The sequence below is a fragment of the Phyllostomus discolor genome, chromosome 11, assembly GCF_004126475.2.
Source record: "Phyllostomus discolor isolate MPI-MPIP mPhyDis1 chromosome 11, mPhyDis1.pri.v3, whole genome shotgun sequence".
Lineage (NCBI taxonomy): Eukaryota > Metazoa > Chordata > Mammalia > Chiroptera > Phyllostomidae > Phyllostomus > Phyllostomus discolor.
In genome coordinates, this window is record NC_040913.2 from 42,278,019 (window position 1) to 42,300,473 (window position 22,455).

The 22,455-nt window shown below is 35.9% G+C and overlaps 1 protein-coding gene across 5 annotated transcripts in view; it reads left to right on the forward strand.

Moving 5' to 3' along the window:
* NAA16 (N-alpha-acetyltransferase 16, NatA auxiliary subunit) overlaps window positions 1-22,455 on the forward strand; it is an 80,140-nt gene that overhangs the window by 17,426 nt on the left and 40,259 nt on the right. For 4 of the 5 annotated variants that reach the window (XM_036011316.1, XM_036011314.1, XM_036011315.1 and 1 more), the window contains 5 exons: window positions 1,464-1,617; window positions 6,336-6,455; window positions 8,007-8,033; window positions 9,605-9,700; window positions 19,031-19,137. In XM_036011316.1, coding sequence (XP_035867209.1) covers window positions 1,464-1,617; window positions 6,336-6,455; window positions 8,007-8,033; window positions 9,605-9,700; window positions 19,031-19,137 — 504 coding nt within the window. The remainder of the gene's footprint in view (window positions 1-1,463; window positions 1,618-6,335; window positions 6,456-8,006; window positions 8,034-9,604; window positions 9,701-19,030; window positions 19,138-22,455) is intronic. The other variant, XM_028526517.2, reaches the window with a different exon arrangement.

Below are 22,455 nucleotides of genomic sequence, written 5' to 3' on the forward strand. Positions count from 1 at the left end.
TTATTAGTTTTACAACTGAATTGTAAGAGTTCTTTATATTCTTAATACAAGTTTCTTATCAGGTATATTATCTACAAATATTTTCTCCCAGTTTGTAACTTGTGTTCTCATGTTAGTGGTGTTTTCTGAAAAAGAAAACTTTTATAATTTTGATGAAGTCTAATTTACTAATTTTTTCTTTTATGCATAGGGTCACAAAGAATTTATTCTGTTCTTCTAAGATTTCTCTCATAGTTTCAGTGTTCATGTTTAGGTGTGTGATCCACTGTGAATTAATTTTTGTATAAGGTATGAATTGTATGTCTAAGGTCATTTTTTACATGTGGGTATTTAATTGTCCCACCATTATTTGTTGAGAAGACTACCCTTTCTCCATTGAATTGCCTTGGCACCTTTGTAGAAAATCAGTTGACCAGAATATAAAAGCTTAATTTTGGACCTTGTATTCTGTTCCATATGTATATCCTTATGCCAGTGCCACACTGTATTGATTACTGTAACTGTGGTTAACTTGGAAATTTGAAATGCATGTCCTCCTATGTTGTTCTTCTTTTTCAAATTCTTTTGGTCATGTAGGGTTCTTTTATTTCCATCTGAATTTTAGGATTAGCTTAAAGATTTCTTAAAAAAAAAGGGCTTGCTGAGAGTTTAGTGGGAATTGCAATGAATTTATAGAACAAGTTGGGGAGAATTGCCACTAAAATATTATTGAGTATTCTGATCCATAAATATAGATGCACTATCTCACCATTTATTTAGGTCTATAATTTCTCTCAGCATATTTTGTAGTCTTCAGTATATAGATATTGTTTCTTAAATTTATTCCTACATATTTTGTTCTTTTTAATGCTATTGTGGATGAAATTATTTTAATTTGGGGTTGTTTGTTGCTAGTGTATAGAAACATAATTGGTTTTGTATGACATATTGGTTTGTTTTCTATCATCGTGCCTAATTCCTCAATGAGTTCTAATAGGTTTTTAAATATAGATTCTGTAGGATTTTAATCATTTTTATACTTTTGGGGGGTATAGAACCTATTTGTTTTGCTATATACTGAAGTTCTACCCCTTCATTCATTTTAAAGAATGTATTAGCCCTGGCAGGTGTGCCTTAGTGGATTGAGCGCTAACCTGTGAAACCATGGATCACTAGTTCCATTCCCAGTCAGGGCACATGTCTTGGTTGTGGGCCAGGTCCCCAGTTGGGGTTGTGTGAGAGGCAACCATTCACTGTTGCTTCTCTCCCTCCCTTTCTCCCTCCCTCCTCTTTCTCTAAAACTAAATAAATGAACTCTAAAAAAATGTATTAATCTTAGCTGTTAATCACTGTTCTATTTGTAATTGTTTGTGGGCTGCATTTTTAAGTTCGTGTGAATTACTTTCCTGAGAAAGGAGTGAAATTAAAGATCTGAAACTGCTTTGTGTAATTGTATAAGATAATTTGGTCATTTCTTTTTTTAGGTTCCTCTCAACAAAATAGACTATGAGTACAGTGAATTGATATTATACCAGAATCAAGTGATGAGAGAAGCAGATCTGTTTCAAGAATCTTTGGAACATATAGAAACATATGAGAAACAAATATGTGATAAACTTTTGGTGGAAGAAATTAAAGGTTAGTTGACGTGCTTTTTCTTTTTCATGGCCTCAGTTAAAGAAAACAAAAACCATGTACTTTATTCTGTCCTAACACTTAAATAAGACTTACTATGTATCAGGCACCATTCTAAACCATTAATCATTAAGCCATTATCAATTAATTTAATCTTCGTAACAACCTTATGATGTTGTTCTTTTATTCACTTTAGAGTTGGGGAATGGAGAAACAGAAAGGTTAAGTGACTTGTCCATAGTCACACAGCTAAGTAAGCTGGGTAGTGCTGGTTTGAGGCCAGGAATTTTGACTCCAGAGTCCATTATCTTTTTTTTTCTTTCTTTTTTTTAAAAAAAAATACTAATTTATTTTTAGAGGGAAAGGGAGGGAGAAAGAGAGGGAGAGAAACATCAGTGTGTTGCTGCCTCTCACATGCCCTCTACTGGGAACCTGGCCTAGAACCCAGGCCTGTGTCCTGACTAGGAATTGAACCAGTGACCCCTTGCTTTGCAGGCTGGCACTCAGTCCACTGTGCCACACCAGCCAGGGCCAGATTTCATTTTCTTAAACAAAATGTTTTACTGCTTTTAGAGCTAGTCAGTCTTTCTATTTATCTGTCTGTCTGTCTGTCTTTCTATTTATGTATCTGTCTGTCTGTTTCTATTTGTCTGTCTGTCTTTCCATCCATCCATATATACTCGTATATCTCCGTGTATAGTAAAATATAATGAGACTAGTAAATGACTGGGATCAACAAGAAAGCAAGATTCATTATGGGTTAATTATGAAAGCAGGATTCTAATATTTTGTTAAATATGTTCATCAGCAAAGAGTCAAGCACATTTTTTTCTTAACAAAGCTTTGTTCATCAATTACCCATTCCATAAGCAATACTCTATTATAGAATGTCCAACTGAAATAATTAGTTTAAAACTAAATTAAGTATAGTTGCAGGACTTCCAAAACTTAATAAAAATAATAGCTAACATTTGTTTATTCTTCCTGTGTTTCAGAGTATGGTAATTGCTTAAATCATTTTATTTAATTTAAAAGTTTAGCACTTCTGACATGAGTACTATCCCTAGCTGGGAATCGAACCTGGGACACTTTAGTTCCCAGCCCTTGCTCAAAAAGCCCTTATTTTTAAAACAAATTTTAATAGACTTTTTTAGAGTAGATTTAATTTTACAGCAAAATTGAATTAAAGGTTCAGAAATTTCTCATGTACTGTATGTTCCTACTCATACATCACGTCCTCCACTATCAACATCTCCTACCAGAGTGCTACATTTATTGCAGTCACTGAACATATCTTTACCACCCTAAGTGTATAGTTTACATTGCTGTTAGCTCTTGATGTTGTACACCTTCTCAGTTTTGACAAATGTATAATGACATGCATCCACCATTAAAGTATCATACTGAGTATTAGTTTTCACTGCCCTAAAAATCCTCTGTGCTCTGCCTGTTTGTTTTGCCCTACCCCAACAGTGGCAACCACTGATCCTTTTACTGTCTCCATCGTTGTGCCTTTTTCAGAATGTCAGTGTATTTGGAATTATGCAACATGTAGGTTTTGAGATTGCTTTCTTTCTCATAGTAACGTGCATTTAAGTTTTCTTCATGTCTTTTCATGAGCCCTTACTTTTTAACTGCTATACTTTACACTTACTTGTTTTCTTTAATTTTATTTTATTGATTATGCTACTATGGTTGTCTTGAGTTTTCCCCCTTTTCTGCCCTCCACCCATCACTTCCCACTCCCTCAGGAAGTCCTGCCACCACTGTTCATATCCATGGGTCATGCATATAAGTTCTTTGACTATTGCATTTGCTATACTGTACTTTGTATCTCCATGGCTATTCTGTAACTTCATATTTATACTTCTTAATTCCCTCATTTCTTCATTCATTACCCACAACCCCCTCCCATTTGTTAAGCATTATAAGGCTCTCTGTATCCATGATTCTGTCTTTGTTCTTCACATGTGTTTAATTTGTTTTTTAGATTCAGTTGTTGATAAATATGTATTTTTGCCATTATAATGTTCATAGTTTTGATCTTTTTGTTAAATAAGTCCCTTTAACGTTTAACATAATAATGGTTTGATAATGATGAACTCCTTTAGTTTTTTCTTGTCTGGGAAGCACTTTATCTGCCCTTTGATTCTGAATGATAGTTTTGCTGGGTAGAGCAATCTTGGCTGTAGATCTCTGTTCTTCATGGCTTTGAATATGTATTGCCAGTTTCTTCTAGCCTGCTGAGAAATCAGCTGACAGTGTTATGGGAACTACTCTGTAGGTAACTAACTGCTTTTCTCTTGGTGCTTCTAAGATTCTCTATCTTTAACTTTAGCATTTTAATTATGATGTGTCTTAGAGTGGGCTTCTTTGTGTCCATCTAGTTTGGGACTCTCTGTGCTTCCTGGACTTGCATGTCTATTTTCTTCATCAAATTAGGGAAGTTTTCTTTCATCATTTGTCCAGATTTCTAATTTTTTTCTTTTCTCCTTCTGACACTGCTGTAACTTGGGTATTGGACCACTTGAAGTTGTCCCACAGGCTGTCTGTTTCCTCATTGGAAGAATATTGTCCTCATTTTTGTGGATTCCTTTTTCTTCATGTTCTGATTGGTTGTTTTTTCTTTCTTACATTCCAAGCCATTGATTTGATTCTTGGCTTTATCCACTCTATTGTTTTCCTGTAAATCATTCTTTATTTCCATTAGTGTATCCTTTATTTCTGACTATATCTTTTTTATGCTGTTGAGGTCCTCACTAAGTTCCTTGAGCACCCTTTTTAACAAGTTTTTTGAACTCTGCATTTGATAAGATTGCTTATTTCCACTTCATTTAGCATTTTTTCTGGAGTTTTGGTCTGTTCTTTCATTTGGGCCATGTTTCTTTGTCTCCTCGTTTTGGCAGCCTGCCTGTATTTGTTTCTGTGTATTAGGTAGAGCTGCTTTGACTCCATGTTTTGGTGATGTGGCCTATGTACTAGGTGTCCTGTAGGGTCCATTGGCACAGCTTCCCCTGTCTCCCAAGCTGGGTACTTGAGGCTTGTCCTTCATGTGGGCTGAGTACACCCTTCTCTTGTAGTTGAGCCTTGGTTGCTGTAGGCAGATCAATGAGAGGGATTTACCCAGACCAGTCAGCTGCAAGGTTTGGCTATGACCATTGACCACCAGTCTCTGCCCTCCATGGAAGATCAGTTGTACTACAGGGTCAGGGTGGTGGTGCTCTGATGTGGTCTGTAGCTGTCCACTGGGTGCGCTGGCCCTGTGGTTTCCCTGGCGGTGCAAGTAAAGGTCAGTTCCCACTTGTGTTTTGCCTGAAGCCATCCTGCCTGAGCTATAAAGCAATCTGAGGTGGCTGCTCATTTTGCTGGGCTTGGAGATTCCCATGCAAAGCCAAGCTGTGAATCTAGGCTGGATGTTGCTAATGCCAGGCCTGGGGCTCACTGAAACTAGCTGTTGCTTGATTGTGAGATTTTGGAAGTTGTGAAGCTTTTGCCAAGACCAGCCATTTATAAGGAAAAGCAGTTTGTGTGGGCCCGTAAGTTGTGTGGGGCAGAGTCTGTGGGGCTCTCCAAGGCAGGTCAAACAGTGCTGAGAGCTGACCAGGTTGATGGGAGTCTCAAATATGGCACCATCTTGCTGGCTTTGCGGGGGAGGGTTTAGAAAAGGGACAAAGGACTCTGCTCCCACTTTGATGCTGGACACTTTAGTTTTTCCTTGTATGCCACTGGTGCTTTCCAAGCTGCTGTCCTAGTGTGGGAGATCAGAGGGAGTGAGTCTGAGTGAGTCCACCTGTGGCTTCTTTTAAGAGGAACTGCTTGGGGCTGTAGAAGTTTCTTCCACTGACTCAATCCCTGCTGGTTTTTGCCACTAGAAGTTGTGGGCACTTATGTTTCTGGCAGTGGAACCCAGGGCTGGGGGGCCTGGTTGGGACTGGGACTCCTTGCTCCTGTGATACACCTTCTAAATTCTTATCTACTGCACATGGATGAGGGACCAGCCTGTTAGACATCTCTTCCCCTCCTACAAGTCTGGATGGATGTGGTTTCTTTAATTCCATAGTTGTCAGACTTCTATTCAACTAGATTTCTGATGGTTCTGAGTGATGGTTATTCAGTATTTTTGTTGTAATTTTGATGTGGTTATGCAAAGAGGTGAGCCATGTCTGCCTATGTGGCCATCTTGATGGAAATCTTACTTGTTGATGTGTAGCCACTGACTGACTTAATTCTTTTTTTAAAGATTTTATTTATTTATTTTTAGAGAGAGGGGAAGGGAGGGAGAAAGAAAGGGAGAGAAACATCAATGTGTGGTTGCCTCTCACACTCCCCCTGCCAGGGACCTAACCTGCAACCTAGGCATGTGCACTGACTGGGAATTGAAACGTTGACCTTTTGGTCCATAGGCCAGTGCTCAATCTATGGAGCCACACCAGCCAGGGGAGTTTTCTAATAAATTAATATTCTGTATGTATATTTGGGATGTTGGAAGGAACCAAAAAGAATTTTAGTATAGCAGAATGTGTAAATGAAAGTCTATTTCTGAAGGCAAGCTATAAATTGATCTATGTTTAGTTATATAAACTGCAATATGCCCCAGAGGAAGGCACATACAGTACTGTCTTTCATAAACATCTATTATCCTAATGTTTAGTGCAATCTCTGGGATCAGAAGGATATTTCATGTTTAAGTTAAATGAGTATGCCTTTAAATTTAATTTTAGGGGAAATGCTGTTGAAATTGGGAAGATTAAAAGAAGCCAGTGAAGTATTCAAAAACTTGATTGACCGGAATGCAGAAAATTGGTGTTATTATGAAGGCTTGGAAAAAGCTCTACAGCTTAGTATGTAATGATTTTTCTCCTCTACCTACATTTAGTGTTTGAAGTGTAATAAAATTTAAGTAATAATATTTGAGAACAAATATTTTTAGCCCTAAGATTCAGTTTTTAGTGTAGGAAAATTACTGGTTAAACACCAAAGTGGAAATTAATTAAAATATTAAAATATTTACACTTAGTTGATAATGTGTACAGATAATTTTAGGTTCCTTGACTTATTATAATATTACCTATTTAGAGAGTTGGGAAAGAAAATGAGCATGCTCTTTCTGAGAAATGTCATAATTATTTAATGTTTTTAAAGAATTAGAGGTCTGTTATCCTCAACCTCTTTTTTTTAAGATTTTATTTTATTTTTAGAGAGAGGGGAAGAAAGGGAGAAAGAGAGGAAAAAAAAACACCAGTATGTGAGAGAAACATTGATTGGTTGTCTCTTGCCCCCCCCCCCCCCCGCAACACACACACACACACACACACACACACACACACGCACTGGGGACCTGGGCTGCAACCCAGGCATGTGCCCTGACTGGGAATTGAACCAGTGACCTTTTGGTTCACAGGCTGGCACTCAGTCCACTGAGCCACACCAGCCAGGGCTTAACCTCTTAATATAAGAATTGGGCCAAAGAAATTTTACTGAGAGTATATGGTATATAGCATTGTCATAAAAGTCTCTTTTTCTTTTTAATCTTTTTTTTAAGATTTTATTTATTTATTTTTAGAGAGGGAAGGGAGGGAGATGAGAGAGAGAGAGAGAGGGAGAGAGAGAGGGGAACATCAATGTGCAGTTGCTGGGGGTCATGGCCTGCAACCCAGGCATGTACCCTGACCAAGAATCAAACCTGCGACACTTTGGTTTACAGCCCATGCTCAATCCACTGAGCTACGCCAGCCAGGGCTAAAAGTTAGTCTCTTAATGTCAAATTAAGTTAATTTGTGTAGCAGAAAATACTTTACATCTTTTAAAATTATATGACCCTGACCCCTTTCAGAAATATATAGTAGCAGTCCAAATATTTCCTAATATTTTCATAATTAGATATTATTAGGAGTTAATATTTCTAAAATCATATTACTTATGGATAAATATATGGCTCAGGGGGGTGTTCAAACAGCAGAACTCTTTAAATTTAAAAAGTGTGCTAAAAGGTAGCTACCCATATTCGTTTATGGTAGTATGAACCATAAGAAAAGTATATTTGTGGTATCCTAATCACTGTTATAAATTAATCCAAGTTTTCTATTTGTATTTAGGATTTAATATTATAATTTTTAAAGTACTTTTCTTAGATATTTTTAAGGAAATGATGAAAATTTAATTTTTGGTTAGAACAATTTTTTTTAAAGGACTAAAGTCATAATGTCTGAAAGTTGGAAATGTGAGAAAACTATGATTTTTCTTTAAACCACCAGTTACTGTACATGTGGTTAATAATACAGATTGTTTACATGCTTTAGTGAAATGTATGTATTGTATTCCTTATGTCAGGATCCATACTTAACCTAAAATGTATTGTTTGTAAAACTAATTACATTACTTTATCTTTTTAGGTTCCTTAGGACCTTTTCTTCCCCATGGTAAGTTCTGGAGCTCCAACTTGTGACTTGAAATAGGGCATTGAAATGGTTTGATTTTGCTTCATGTTAATTTAACTACATTTATAAGACTTGTTATATCTGATGTAGTGAAAAAAATTATGTTATACTTACAGCTTGTCATTTTTTAACATTAGGCCTGTGAGGTTGCTTTTTCAAAAAAAACCTTCATGTGAATTTTAGTGGAAGTGTCCTTAATATTTCATGAAGTCTCCAGTTGTGAAAATTATTTTTCACATACCCAAGTTCTAAAAATCCAGCCACATTGGAGCTCCAAAACATTATTGGGGGAAGGAAAGAGTCTTAAAATCAGACAAGTGCAGTGTTTATAATCATGATACTGAACACTACATAGTTTATTATGAGATATTTTGATTGCTAACACCAAAGGTTATTCTTAAAATAATTGTATTTCTGTTGTTCGAATTAAAATAATCTATAAACCTTATAGTTTAAAAACAAGTTTTTTGCTTTTTTGAAAATTCTGCTGTGAGTTGGCTTAGTCTTTATGTAAAATAATGCATGTAGTCAGTCTCTCTTTGTAAATTATGCAGGATATTGTTTTAGAATAACAAACCAGATCAAGATTATATTCTGGAAATTGTTGTTGCAGAGTATTATATAGTTTGTATGTAGAGCCTCTATCTAGTTCTATAAAATTAGGTTGGTCTTGGGAGGGAAGATACAACTTTCTGTTGGAAGGTATACTCTTTATCATTGTATTTGGGAAGAATGATTGCTACTTTAAACATGATGTGTAGTAATGGGGTTCTTTATAATAGAGTTTCATTGAAGATATTAAGTGTCAAGGCTACCTTAGATATTTAATTTGTCATCCTACATATGAAACATTTGCATTCAAGATCTTAAAAGTGTTGCTTCTCTAAGCCTAATCAATGGATATTATACACGTCTGTGGGGATGTGTGTAGGCTTCATTGGGCTAGAAGGTTTATGTAAGATATATTATAAAGCAGTGATTTTCAAATTTTTTCATTTTATGACACATAAACTAATGACTAAAATTCTGCTGCACTCCAAAAAATATATCTGACAGAAAAAAAGGAGGTATAATTTTGATTCATTCACACTGGATAGCTGTTGTCATTTTTTAATTTGCCCATCTAAGGGAAAAGACATCAATGCTCCTGACTGCATAGTCAAGTGTTGCATGTTTTAAAAATTCTCACAGCACACTAGTTGAAAATCGCTCTTATAAAGAAACATTTTCATGGGTTCTGCAGTAAGGAATATAAGACAAAGGCAGTATGAGGTATCTTGAGTCTTTGCATCTTGTATATATGAATTGAGTTGGATATAAAATCTGTTGTAATTAGAGAAATTTTGAATTTCTCCAGATTGGGTTTAAAATGGTAATTTACTGATTATATTATTTTACCATCACAGAATTTTTAATGTTATTCTTATAAAAATTGAGAGCAGCTTTAGTATTGTTAATGCAATTTCTATAACATAATTTTTAAAGTGTATTAGTGTTCCATCATAGATAGAGGTTTTGATGCTTTGAATCTCACACGTATTTACTGACAACAGGCACTTTAGAAGAGAGGCTTCAGATTTATGAAGAAATTAGTAAGCAGCACCCCAGAGCAATTTCACCTAGAAGATTACCTTTGAATCTTGTCCCAGGTAATATTAGGTTATCTTTTGTAATACTAATAATTATTTGTCAAAATTACTCATCACTATTTACATTTTGAAAACTTGTTTTTGTATAGGGTTTACTTTACATCTATACTCTTCTTGGGGATGGGAATGGTCAGTTTTGAATATATTATGCATATGTTAATGAGTGCAATGTATAGCTATGCTGGTTTTATGTATAAAATTATATAAAGTTAAAATTATATAAAATTGTTATCAAATTATATAAAGTTGTTTTTTCTTATGTGACTTTCAAAATTAAATGCAGTATTTAGAAGGTAAATTAAATTTGCTCAAGTTGATGACAAATTTCACATGCGGTATTATGATTTCAGTGATAGAAAATGTGAAGTTTTAGATCTTTTTATGGTATAAATTCAGAGTTGTGAGCTTCTTTGTGCCCACAGTGTGCAATATAAGAATATCACTACCATTCCTGTTAAAGGTCCTCTCTCCCTAGTTAACAGTTTTTCTGAAATTTGCTTTTTATCATGACATTCTTTTTATAGAGCTCTACATATATTATATTCCTAGAAACAAAAACTAAAAAACCCCTTGCTTTTGAACTTTTTGTAAATTGAGTACTGTGGTTTGTATTCTGTGATTTGCTTTTATTGAACAATAATATGTTAATAATTTTGATACAAGTTGTTGCATGAACCTGAACTCATTCACTTTTGAGCTGTATAGGAGGAGCTTCAGATAGTTGATGTCTTTGTTGATTTCATACAAAATTTTACCTTTTAAAAAATCATTTTTATTTTTAGTTGGAAGTGTTATAATATTGAGTTATTTATTGGGACTTCTGACATGTCTTTTGATACAAGTCAGACCCTAGAGAGCTAATAAAACTTTTAAAAATCTCTATTGTAGGCATGGGGTAAGGAAAGAGTGTATTTTCTTATTTTTTTTAAAGATTTTATTTATTTATTTTTAGTGAGGGAAGGGAGGGAGAAAGAGAGAGAAGAGAGAAACATCAATGTGCGGTTGCTGGGGGACATGGCCTGCAACCCAGGCATGTACCCTGACAGGGAATCGAATCTGCGACACTTTGGTTCACAGCCCATGCTCAATCCACTGAGCTATGCCAGCCAGGGCTTGGAAAGAGTGTATTTTCTAAATGATTTCTCCTTTACAGAAGATATATTTGTTTAAATAATTGGGCTGTAATTTCTTTTTATCAAAAGATTCATGGAAATTGAAAGTACTTTAGTTATTAACTGGCTTACAAAATATATGAACTACTTCTTAGAAATGTATTTGGTTTAGACAATAAATACAGATTCATTAAAAAATTTCCACTGGTATATTTCAGTTCCACAGATGATGAATAATAGTCTTCTGATCCTTTTTGTTTTTGTTTTGTTTTGTTTTGTTTTGTATTTCTGAAATACTGAGCACAGATATTCCTAATGTTTTCCAGGGAACATTAGGTCCAGATGGATATTAATAGGCTTGGTGGGGAGGATACTGGTATACTGAGCTGTTCTTTAGTTAAGTGCATTTGGGAAACTGGATTAAACACAAAATCAGGTTTCTTAAGGACTTCTTAGAAACTTTAATATACAGGTTGGGGCAAAAGTAGGTGTGTAGTTGTGAGTACAGGAAACACAGAGTTTATTCTTGTTATTTATTAACTATTGTATTATTTTCCATTTGTAAACCTGTATTTTGCCCCACCCTGTATGCATTGTGAATTTCCAAGATGGGGTGTACTGTGCAGAGAGGGACATTTTCCTAATAAAAGTGTTTCATGGAAGATGCTTGGGCTCTCATTTCTGTATCTGCTCTTTTTTAAAAAATTACAACAATTGAAATATCATTCCCATAAAATAAAATGCACTTCTGAAAGTGTGTTAATCAGTGATTTAGTATATTCATGAAGTTGTGCTAGCATGGTCACTGCTCTAGTTGAAGAAAATTCTCCAGGACTTCCAGTCAAGATGGTGGCATAAGTAAATATGGCTTACCACCTCACACAACCACTTCAGAATTACAATGAAAAGAAAAAAACAATCACTCAGAACCAACAGAAATCAAGTTGAGTGTAAGTCGGACAACTATGAAACTAAAGAAAACACATCCATCCAGACTGGTAGGAGGCAAGGAGACATGAATACGCTGGTCTCACATCCATGTGTGGTGGATAAAAATTTGGGAGAGATATTCAGGGAGCAAGGAGTCCCAGCTCCACACCAGGCCCCCCAGCGCAGGGTTCCAGTGTCAGGTGGATAAGTCTCTACAACTTCTGGCTGCAGAAGCCAGCGGGGACTTCATTGGTGGAAGAAACTTCTGGAGTCCCAAGCAGTTCCTATTAAAGAGCCACACATGGACTTACTCAGACTCCCTTCCTCTGAACTCCAGCATTGGGATACCTTGAAAGGCCCCAGTGGCATACAGATGTGTCTGGCATCAAGATGGGAGCAGGGGGACAGCTTTCTCCCAGACGGAAATGTGGGCAGAGGCCATGGCCCCTTTTCTGAACCCTCCCCACACAGATCCACAGAGCCAGCAAACAGGTGCCGTATCTGAGACTCCATCACCTGGTTAACACATTTAGCCTGGCCCTGGAGATTCCCTGACACTCAGTCCCACCCAAGTTGTGGGCCCACCCAGACTGTTAACTGTGACTTTTCTATATGGGTGACTGGCCTGGCTCATGCTTCATAACTTCCTAAATCCTCTTAAACAAACAACAGTTAGCCTCAGTAAGCCCCCAGCCCTTGTACCTCTTGCTAAGTGGTCCCAGGCACAGTATTAGAAGCAGCCAATCTAGATCCACAGTTTGGCTTTGGCTGGGAACCACCAAACCCAGCTTAAGTAGCAGCCATTTGAGATTGCTTTATAGCCCTGGCTGTGGCTTCAGGCAAAATACAGGTGGGGGCTGACCTTGGCCTGCACTACCTGGGAAACCCCAAGCCTGCTCACCCAGTGGATAACTAAAGACCCTGTCAGAACACCACCACCCTGCTCCTGCACTTCTGATCCTGCAAAGAGGATGAAGGTTGATGGTCAGTAATCTGACTGGTCTGGGTAAATCCCTCCCATTGATCTGCCTATAGCAACTAAGGCTCAACTATAAGAGGAGGCTGTACCAGCCTGCATGAAGGGCAAATCTCTAGCATCCAGCTTGGGTGATAGGATAGCCTGTGCCACTGGACCCTACAGGACACCTACTATATTAGGCCACACTACAAAGTTGTGGAGTCAAAGCAGCTTTACCTAATACGTACAAACACAGGGATGCTTCCCAAATGAGACAAAGAAACATCCAAATGAAATAATAGGTCAAAACTCCAGAAAAAGAGCTAAACAGAATGGAGATAAGCAATCTACCAGATGCAGAGTTCAAAACACTGGTCAGAAGGATTCTCGAGGAACTCAGTGAGGACCTCGACAGCATAAAAAAGATCCAGTCAGAAATGAAAGGTACACTATTGAAATAACAATTTACAGGAAAACAACAGTAGAGGGGGAAAAAGCCAAGAATCACATCAATGATTTGGAACATAAGGAAGAAAAATCAACCAATTAGAACAAGAAGAAGAAAAAGGGACCCAAAAAAGGAAGACAGTATAAACAGCCTCTGGGACAACTTCAAGAGATCTAACATTTGCGTCATAGGGGTTCCAGAAGGAGAAGAGAAAGAGAAATTGGAACTCCATTTGAAAAAATAATGAAAGAAAAATTTCCTAATCTGGCCAAGGAAATAGACTTGCAATTTTAGGAAACACAAGAGAGTCCCAAACAAGATGGATGCAGAGAGGCCCACTCTAAGACACGTCATAATTAAAATTTCAAAGGTTAAAGATAAAAAGAGAATCTTAAAAACAGCAAGAGAAATGCAGTTAGTTACCCATAGGGGAGGTCCCATAAGACTGTCAGCTGATTTCTGAAAAGAAACTTTCAGGCTAGAAGGGATTGTCAAGAAATACTCCAAAGTCATGAACATCAGGGTCCTATAGCCAAGGTTGCTGTACTCAGCAAAGATAACATTTAGAATCAAAGGGCAGATAGTTTCCCAGACAAGGAAAAACTAAAGGAGTTCATTATTTTCTAACCATTATTATATGAAATGTTAAATAAGAGACTTATATTTAAGAAAAAGAAGGCCACAACTAGGGACAGTAAAATGGCAATACATACATATATATCAACAATTGAATCTTAAAAAACAAAGCAAACTAGAAGAACAGACAGAATCATGGATGTGGAGAACGTTTTGATAGGTACCAGATGGGAGGGGTGAAGGGAAGAATGGGTGAAGAGGTCAGGGGATTAAGAAGTACAAATATGTAGTTAAGAATAGCCACGAGGATGTAAAGTACAATATGGAAAATGGAGTAGCCAAAGAACTTATTCACATGACCCATGGCCATGAACAATGGTGTGGGGAGTGCCTGAGGGAGTGGGCAGTACTAGGTGCGGGGGGAGAAAGGGTGAAAAATTGGGACAACTGTAATATCACAATCAATAAAATATAATGTAAAGATGTTTTATTCACACCTGAAAGAAACCTGTACCTACTAACAGTCACACCCACCCACCCCAATCCCTAACCTTCAACCCTCCTCCCATGCTCCCTCAGCACCAGGCAAAACCACTAATCTACTCTCTTTCCTTATGTATTTGCTTGTTTTGGACATTTCATCCCTATCATAATTGGCTGTTTTGTGTGGCTTTTTTTTTTCTTCTTTTAAATGGGTTTTAGGGGGTGTTTTATATTTCATAATGGGAGTTGGGAATATCTTCTTGTTTTGGAACTTTCAGATGCATTTCTGTGCTTCTTAGGAAAGGAAAGAAAGCCTATAATGTTAAGATTACAAAACGAGTTCTTAGTTTTGTTATTTCTTTATGGACTATGGGGCTTCAAGTTTATACTGCCTAGATTTATTTTTACAGTTAATGATGTTTGATAAAAGCTCTCAGTACATGAAAGGAAATGTATTTTTATTGAAAGATAGCCTGGAACCGACTGTTGATTGTGAAGTGCGTAGGTTAAAGTGGAATCACCCTGTATCCTCTGGAATTTTATTTTACAAGATAGGTCTCAGTAGAGGGGCCTGAGGTCATAGTCTTCAAAGGTGATCACTGTGAGGTTATAAGATACATGTATTTACAAAGTTCTAGTGAACATATATGAAACTGTTCAAGTACTTAACTGTACCTGTGGAAAATCTGAATACTTTATAAAGGTATTTTACCTCTCTAGAAAAAATATATGTGTAATAAGAAAGGCATCTCACCATGATCAAAAACAAATTAAGAGCTTTTCTAAAAAGCATAGGACTCAACACAAGATGAAACTTTTGAAAAAGGCTTTCTAGTTTTTAACTCTAAAGGTGTAATACCATACAGTGTAGTGAATACAGCAGAATTCCTGAGGCAGTCATTTAATAACCTAAAATTTTAAGTGCTGAGAGAAGAATGCAGAGACATAGCCCCTTTTTAAAACAATTAGTCAGCTCTGTCTGAGGTATCTCAGTAGATTGAGTGCCAGCCTTCGAAACAGGGTCACTGGTTCGATTTCCAGTCAGGGCACATGCCTGGGTTCCAGGCCAGGTTTCCAGTAGGGGGCTTGGGAGAGGCAACCACACATTGATGTTTCTTGTTCTCTCTTTCTCCCTCCTTTCCCCTCTCTAAAAATAAATCATGTCTTTAAAAAATAATTAGTCATCATGTTCTATTATTCTTCACTAGCCAAGGTGGAGAGAGGGAAGGTGATAATGGAGAATATTAGACACAGAATGCTAGTCAAATTTTGCTCTGTTGATTTTTGTTTCATTTATTTATTTTGAGATGTAATTTATATATAACACTGGGGAAATTTTAAGGTGCAGAATTATTGATTTGATATATTTATATATTGCAATATTACCAGTGTAATGTTAGCTAACACCTCCATCTGGTTACATAATTATCATTTGTGTTTTAAGGTGAGAACATGCTCCATAATTTAGAATATATTTTCAGTTAATCAGATATAGTCTCATATTAATGTTTATGTTAAATTATTTTAGCATTCATTTTGGGGACATCAATTTTTATGTGAATCTATGCTACACATCTGAAGAGAATTAGCATAGCATCTATGTAGTCACATAACTGGTTTGTAAACTGTAATGCTAAGCAGGCAGATAATGATTGATGGGCATTTTTCCCCTCTCAAGGAAAGACTATGGAGTTACTAAAAAGTTACATTAAAATAACTAGCAAGAAAGGAAATTATTTGTTTTTTGAAAGGGTTTTTCTTATACCTAAGGCAAAAAATTGTAAGATGGGTAGATAGTAATTTTTGGACACAGTGTGACTGAGTAGTTGAGTAGCTGTGTTGGCTTCTTGTTTAGATAATACATTCATACAGTTTAAATAAAAGACTACAAAAGGATTTTTTTAAGTGAAAGTCTTTTTTTGTGCCTCTGTTTCCTGGCCACCAAGTTTACTTCCCTAGAGATAGCCATTGTTACCGGTGGATGGTGTGCAGTTCCAGAAGTCCATTGTGCTCAGACAAACAAAAATATGTATGGCAAGTTTATTTATACATTTTTCCATTTTGTACAAAAGTAGTACATACATACGTTGCTCTCTTTCTCCCCTCCCCCCACTTAACTGACTATCTGGAGTTTAGTTGTATTTGCACATAAGAGCTTCCTCACTTTTTTTCCTCATAGCTGCACAGGTATGGGAAAAGAGGCTTTTAATATTGTGGATAATTGGGAGTTGAGTATATTATAGTATTTTATATCCAATTGCCAATGTGATCTGCATAGACTGAGAAATTTGACCAAGAAGTAGAGTTTAGAGTAGCTTCTGACATGAAGATAAGATGCTTGTTTTTTCAGTGGATGATAGCAAATATGGAAAGGATTCTTAACCACAGAAATAGAATAGCTGTCAGATACCAAGGCATATAATGATAGACAACACGTATTGAGTGATTACTGTGTGCCATACACACTGCTTATTGCTATATACTTAACTTGTTTGAGTGATAATAACAGTATCTTGAGACTAGTGATGGTGTTATCCTCATCTTCCACAGTAGAGAAAGTGAGGTTTTTAGTGGACAGTTATTTATGCAAGGCCATACAAAATAATTGGAGATTTATGCATTTCTGTAAGTAACATCATCTTTTCCTGTCTACCGCAGTATTAACTCTTGCTTTATATCAGAGGAAGTGCTGGAAAGATTTGATCTGTGAAATTGCTTTAAAAGAAGTAATGATGTATATTTAACCCAAATAGATTTGTTTTAAATTTTTTTTTATTGATTGATTTTAGGGAGAGGGGGAGAGAAACATCAATTTCCTCTTCTATTTACTTATGTTGGTTGATTATTTTATGTGCCCTGACTGGGGATTAAACCCACAACATTGACATATCGAGATTATGCTCTAATCAACTGAGATCTAGTCAGAGCTACCGAAGAGAAATTTTGTATTGTCTTGGTAATCTGTGATTTTCAGAAGACCTATTCTTTGTATATGCTCTAATAAAAGATTAATGATAATCTGAAAAGTCTGCGTAGTAAATTGAGGTAACAAATGTATCTTTTGCCCTGGCTGGCGTAGCTCAGTGGATTGAGCGTGGGCTGCAAACCAAAAGTGTCGCAGGTTCGATTCCCAGTTAGGGTACATGCCTGGGTTGCAGGCCATGACCCCCAGCAACCGCACATTGATGTTTCTCTCTCTCTCTATCTCCCTCCCTTACCTTTCTAAAAATAAATAAATAAAATCTTAAAAAAACGCAGATGTATCTTTTTATATTTGATAAATTTTCCACTCAAAATTTAAATTGCTCTTAAATTTGGTGACATCTAATATTGAGTATATGTATATTTTGTTCAGTATGATTAGTCAAAACAAATAGAAATAACCACTTTGGGTATTTTTTTAATAAAGTGTTGTGATTCATAAAGAAACCTTAAGAGTTCATTTCCTTAATCTTACTTTAGAGTAAACCATTTATGACATATATGTATCTTTTTTTAAAAAAATGAGTAGACAAGCCCTGGCTGGCATAGCTCAGTGGATTGAGCTTGGGCTGCAAACCAAAGCATCGCAGGTTCAATTCCCAGTCAGGGCACATTCCTGGGTTGCAGGCCATATCCCCCAGAAACCGCACATTAATGTTTCTCTCTCTCTCTCTTTCTCCCTCCCTTCCCTCTCTAAAAATAAATAAATAAAATCTTTTAAAAAAATGAGTAGACAAATCCATGCCTTTATATATATTACTGTCAGAAAGTTCATATATCTGAGTTAGAGCCTTTGTATTTAATATTAAAATTTTTCAATTTTTTTTGCACTTTCAAAAAGGAATTTCCATTTTCAAAACTTGGTAAGGTTTTAACAGTAAAAGAATTATTCACTCAATGTTGCAAATAGGGTATTTTAATTCTAATGTTAGAATGCCCAAGGGCTCAATCTAATGCCTATGTTGTTGTTTTTTTTTTTTTTTTTCTCACTGTCTTTCTTACACCTGAAATATTAACTTCATGATTTTTAAATTTTAATCACTGCTATATCCCTAATACTGGGAACAGTGCCTGGTACATAGGAAGTGCTTTAAAAAAAAGATTTTATGTATGTATGTATGTATTTTTACAGAGAGTAGAAGGGAGGGAGGAAGAAGGAGAAAAACATTGAAATGGGAGAGAAACATTGATTGGATGCCCCTCACACACCAGCAACTGGGTATCTGGCCTGCAACTCAGGCATGTGCCTTGACCCTGAGAATCTAAATGGCAACCTTTTGTTTTGCAGATGGGCAGTCAGTCCACTGAGCCACACCAGTCAGGGCAATAGGTGCTTTTCAGATGTTTGTGGAATGAATGAATATTGAAGTAATCACTAGTTACTTTGGAAAACATTTGTAAATACTGCTTTAGTTTTTTTAAAATGTATTTTTGCTGCTGCCTGAATACAGTACGCATTACAGTAGAATCATTTTATAGTCTTCAGAGTGCTTCATGAGTTGACTGCTGATAGTAGGACTGAGTCTGTGCTGGTCATTGAGATTAGGAAAGATATTTGCTATGGAGACTATATTTAGAATGGATAGAGTAGGTTACTTTTACTCAAGGCTGCACAGTTTTGTTTATCTCTCTGGAAGTGTTACTTGAAGTTATTTTGAATCTAGGTCTAGGGAAAACTATAGTTGCTGTCTGAGATATTTGGTGGTATTAGGCTTTTTGGTGGTAACAAGCAAGAAGTCATGCTGACTGATAGGGTTTAAAAATTGTTGCTGAATTGATTTTTATTTATAAAATCATTTTGAGAACTGTTTGCATTAATCAAAGTGCACTTTTGTTTCTAGGTGAAAAATTTAGAGAACTAATGGATAAGTTCCTGAGGGTTAACTTCAGTAAAGGCTGCCCACCCTTGTTTACTACTTTGAAATCTTTATATTACAATACAGAAAAGGTAAAATTTGGTCTTCATTCAGTTCTGCAATAGACTTTTTACTAAATTGTTTAGAAAGATTTTCATATAAATAATATGCTGTGATTTAATGATTTTCTGTTTTAATAATGGTATTCACTTGAAATTATGTGCATGTGGTGAAAGTTCTATAAAAAGGAATGTCAATGTGAAATTTACACAGTAAAGGCTTTATAAAAGCACTAAGATGATTAAAGATTGTTGTTATTTTTAACGACTATACTTTCATATAAATTGGACATATTGTCACCAGAGGTCTATATTTAACTGTTTTGTGATTAATCACTTATTGTTTTATAGTATGATTGTGGATTTTCTAATTTGTTATGCATGCTTTTAAAATTAGGGAGTGTGAATAATTGAGTTAGTGCAATGGTAAAATGCCATTTGGTACTATTGGTTTTAACTCATAAGGCTACATTTTAATAAATATAGTTTAGGTAGTTCTTGAATAAAGAGTATAATACTTTTCTGCATTTTTTTAATGAGAAAAGAGGCACTTGGTCTTAAATTAGAAAGATAATTAGAAAATTAAAAGTTAGTACAAGTTGTAATTCTATTTCCAATCATTGCTTATTAAGTTCTAAAATTTTGTTTTCTATAGCTAAGAGTTTTTGAAAGTTACTAGTGCATAAGAAAAAGATTTCATGATGCTTTTAGTTAACACTGTGTCATTTTATTTAGCATCAACCCATAATATTTGTGAATAATAAACTATTGAAAACAAGGTCAATAATAGGTATAATTGATTGGCACTTTCTTCCTCATGGCAGCAGGTTTCATGAACTAAAAGTGACAACTGATTGTATCTAGTACTGGTTAGTAGAAATTGTCATTTACATTTAAGAAATTGCATTTCTTTAATATCTGTAGTATGCTTTATTTAACTGTAATGATACTGTCTATCTTTAATAAATAGTGATTGATTCTCAGGAAAACATGTAGCAGTGGCTACCAAACATTTCTGTGGGTTATTTAAAATTACTTTTGGCAAACTTCCTTTTTTTCCTTTGGCAAAGGTGACAGGGAAGAAAGGTGAGATGGAAAGTCAGAAATAATAACTTATGTATGTGAATTAGAATACTGCTTGTATAACAAACATACTTTTCCAGCAACTGCTGAATACAGTGGTCATTAAAGAATTTATTTCCCTTAGACTTTCACTGGCTTTCTCAGTTATCACAAGGGGTATAGGCTTTTTATTTTTTTTGAAATCCCTCCAATATTGATCCAAAATTACCATCATAAAGGTGTTAAGTATTTGTTGATATTTTATAAAGCATGGTATTTGCATTTTTAAAGGAGGCACTGATAATGTATTTACATAGGAACCATTAACCTTTTTTTTTTTAAAGGTGGTAGAGACCTATTTTATTTTTTAATTTATTATTTTAGAGAGAGAGAGGTCACAAGGAAGGGAAAGAGAGAAACAAACATTGATTTGTTGTTCCACTTATTTATTCATTCATTGGTTGATTCCTGTATTTGCTTTGATTGGGGATTGAACCTGCAACATTTGTGTATCAGGTCAGTACCCTCCCTAACCAACTGAGCTACTTGGCCAGGGCTGGCATTTCTTTAATTTTTTTTTGTCTGCCTTTCGTATCTTATTTTTTTTATTTTAATCATTGTTCAAGTACAGTTTTCTGCCTTTTACTCCCAATCCGGCCCACCCACACAACCCTCCCCACTTCCCTCCCATTACCACACTCCCCCTAGTTTTTGTCCATGTGTCCTTTAAATTTCTTTCTGTAAACCCTTCCCATTCTCCCCTGAAATTCCCTCTTCTCTCCCCACTGGTCACTGTCAGTCTATCCTCTATTTCAGTGTCTTTGGTTATATTCTGCTTGTTTCTTTGTTTTGTTGTTTAGGTTCCTGTTAAAGGTGAGATCATATGGTATTTCTCTTTCACTGCCTGGCATATTTCACTTAGCAAAATGCTTTTGAGTTCCATCCAAGCTGTTGCAAAGGTTGGGAGTTCCTTCTTTCTTTCTGCTGCATAGAATTCCATTGTGTAAATGTACCACAGTTTTTTGATCCATTCATTTACTGATGGACATCTAGGTTGCTTCCATCACCTAGCTATTGTAAATTGTACTGCTATGAACATTGGGGTGCAAAGGTTCTTTTGGATTGGTGTTTTAGTGTTCTTAGGATATAGTCCCAGCAGTGGAATTGCTGGGTCAAAAGGCAGATCCATTTTTAGTTTTCTGAGGAAGTTCCATACTGCTTTCCATAGTGGTTGTACCAGTCTGCATTCCCACCAACAGTGCACTAGGGTCCCCTTTTCTCCACAACCTCTTCAACACTTGTTTGTTGCTTTGTTTATGATGGCCATTCTCACTGGTGTGTGAAGTGGTATGTCATTGTGGTTTTAATTTGCATCGCTCTGATACCTAGCAATATTGAACATCATTTCATGTGTCTTTGGATTTTCTGTATGTCCTCCTTGGAGAAGTGTCTGTTCAAGTCCTTTGCCCATTTCTTAATTGGGTTGCTTGTCTTCTTAGAGTGGAGTCATGTAAGTTCTTTATATATTTCGGAGATTAAACCCTTGTCTGAGATATCATTGGCAAATATGTTTTCCCATACAGTTGGTTCTCTTTTTATTTTAATACTATTTTCTTTAGCTGTGCAGAAGCTTTTTATTTTGATGAGGTCCCATTTGTTTATTCTTTCCTTTATGTCCCTTGCTCTATGGGACAAGTCAGTAAAAATGTTTTTCCAGGAAGTATCTGAGAGTTTCCTACCTACGTTCTCCTCTAGGACTTTAATGGTGTCATTGTTTATATTTAAGTCTTTTATCCACCTTGAATTTATTTTTGTGTAAAGTGTAAGTTCGTGCTCGAGTTTAATTTTTTTGCACGTAGCTGTCCAGTTCTCCCAACACCATTTGTTGAAGAGGCCATTTTTTCTCCATTTTATGTTGCTGCCCCCTTTGTCAAATATTAATTGACCATAGAGACTTGGGTTTATTTCTGGGCTCTCTGTTCTGTTCCATTGGTCCATGTGCCTGTTTTTATGCCAGTACCTGGCAGTTTTGATTACAGTGGCCTTGTAGTATAGTTTAGTGTCAGGTATTGTGATCCCTCCTACTTTACTCTTCTTTCTCAAAATTGCAGCAGCTATTCAGGGTTGCTTATGGTTCCATATAAATTTTTGAAGTGTTTGTTCTATGTCTGTGAAATATGCCATTGGTACTTTAATAGGCATTGCATTTAATCTGTAAATTGCTTTGGGTAGTATGGACATTTTGATGATATTAATTCTCGCAACCCATGAACATGGTATATGTTTCCA